At 37.9% G+C, this 509-nt stretch overlaps 1 protein-coding gene across 1 annotated transcript in view; it reads right to left on the reverse strand.

The window, feature by feature from the left end:
- The window catches only part of LOC119594876 (glutamate receptor ionotropic, kainate 2-like), a 23,933-nt gene that overhangs the window by 1,348 nt on the left and 22,076 nt on the right, over positions 1-509 (reverse strand). The window contains exon 7 of the mRNA XM_037943952.1: positions 83-237. Within this exon, the coding sequence (XP_037799880.1) occupies positions 83-237 (155 nt within the window). The remainder of the gene's footprint in view (positions 1-82; positions 238-509) is intronic.

Here is a 509-nt window from a genome sequence, read left to right on the forward strand (position 1 = left end):
TTTTTAAAAAAGGAGAATTTAAAAAAACTCCACAAAACAAACATATAGTACACACACTCATTCAACATAAAAAAAAACTCACCTCATTGTACAATGCACCAATAGTATTCAGCGAAATATCCTTTTTGACAAGCGACGCCGTTTCCCCATCAAACCCCGTGTTATGGCGAGACTGCGGTTTACGTGAGCGTCCATCTGCTTCGCAAAGCGGTTGAGGGTCGTTCCTGGAAACGATTCCTGTAGGAAGCCCGTATAAAGGGAAACCGATATATGATATATAATAAAAGACTAATGTTTTAAAAATAAAACAGGGGGAACGGGAGGTGGGTGGAGGAAGGGATAGGAAAAGGGAGAGGTGTATGTGCGAAAATGGGAAAAACTGAATACGATGGAAGGGTATAATTAAGGAAAATGTATGGCGGTGTAAAGCATGGTGTTATTAAATGGTAGTGATAATAATGGTACTGACAATGAAAAAAAAGAAAATATCACGTGAGAATATAATTTAT

Source organism: Penaeus monodon, chromosome 34 (genome assembly GCF_015228065.2).
Source record: "Penaeus monodon isolate SGIC_2016 chromosome 34, NSTDA_Pmon_1, whole genome shotgun sequence".
NCBI lineage: Eukaryota > Metazoa > Arthropoda > Malacostraca > Decapoda > Penaeidae > Penaeus > Penaeus monodon.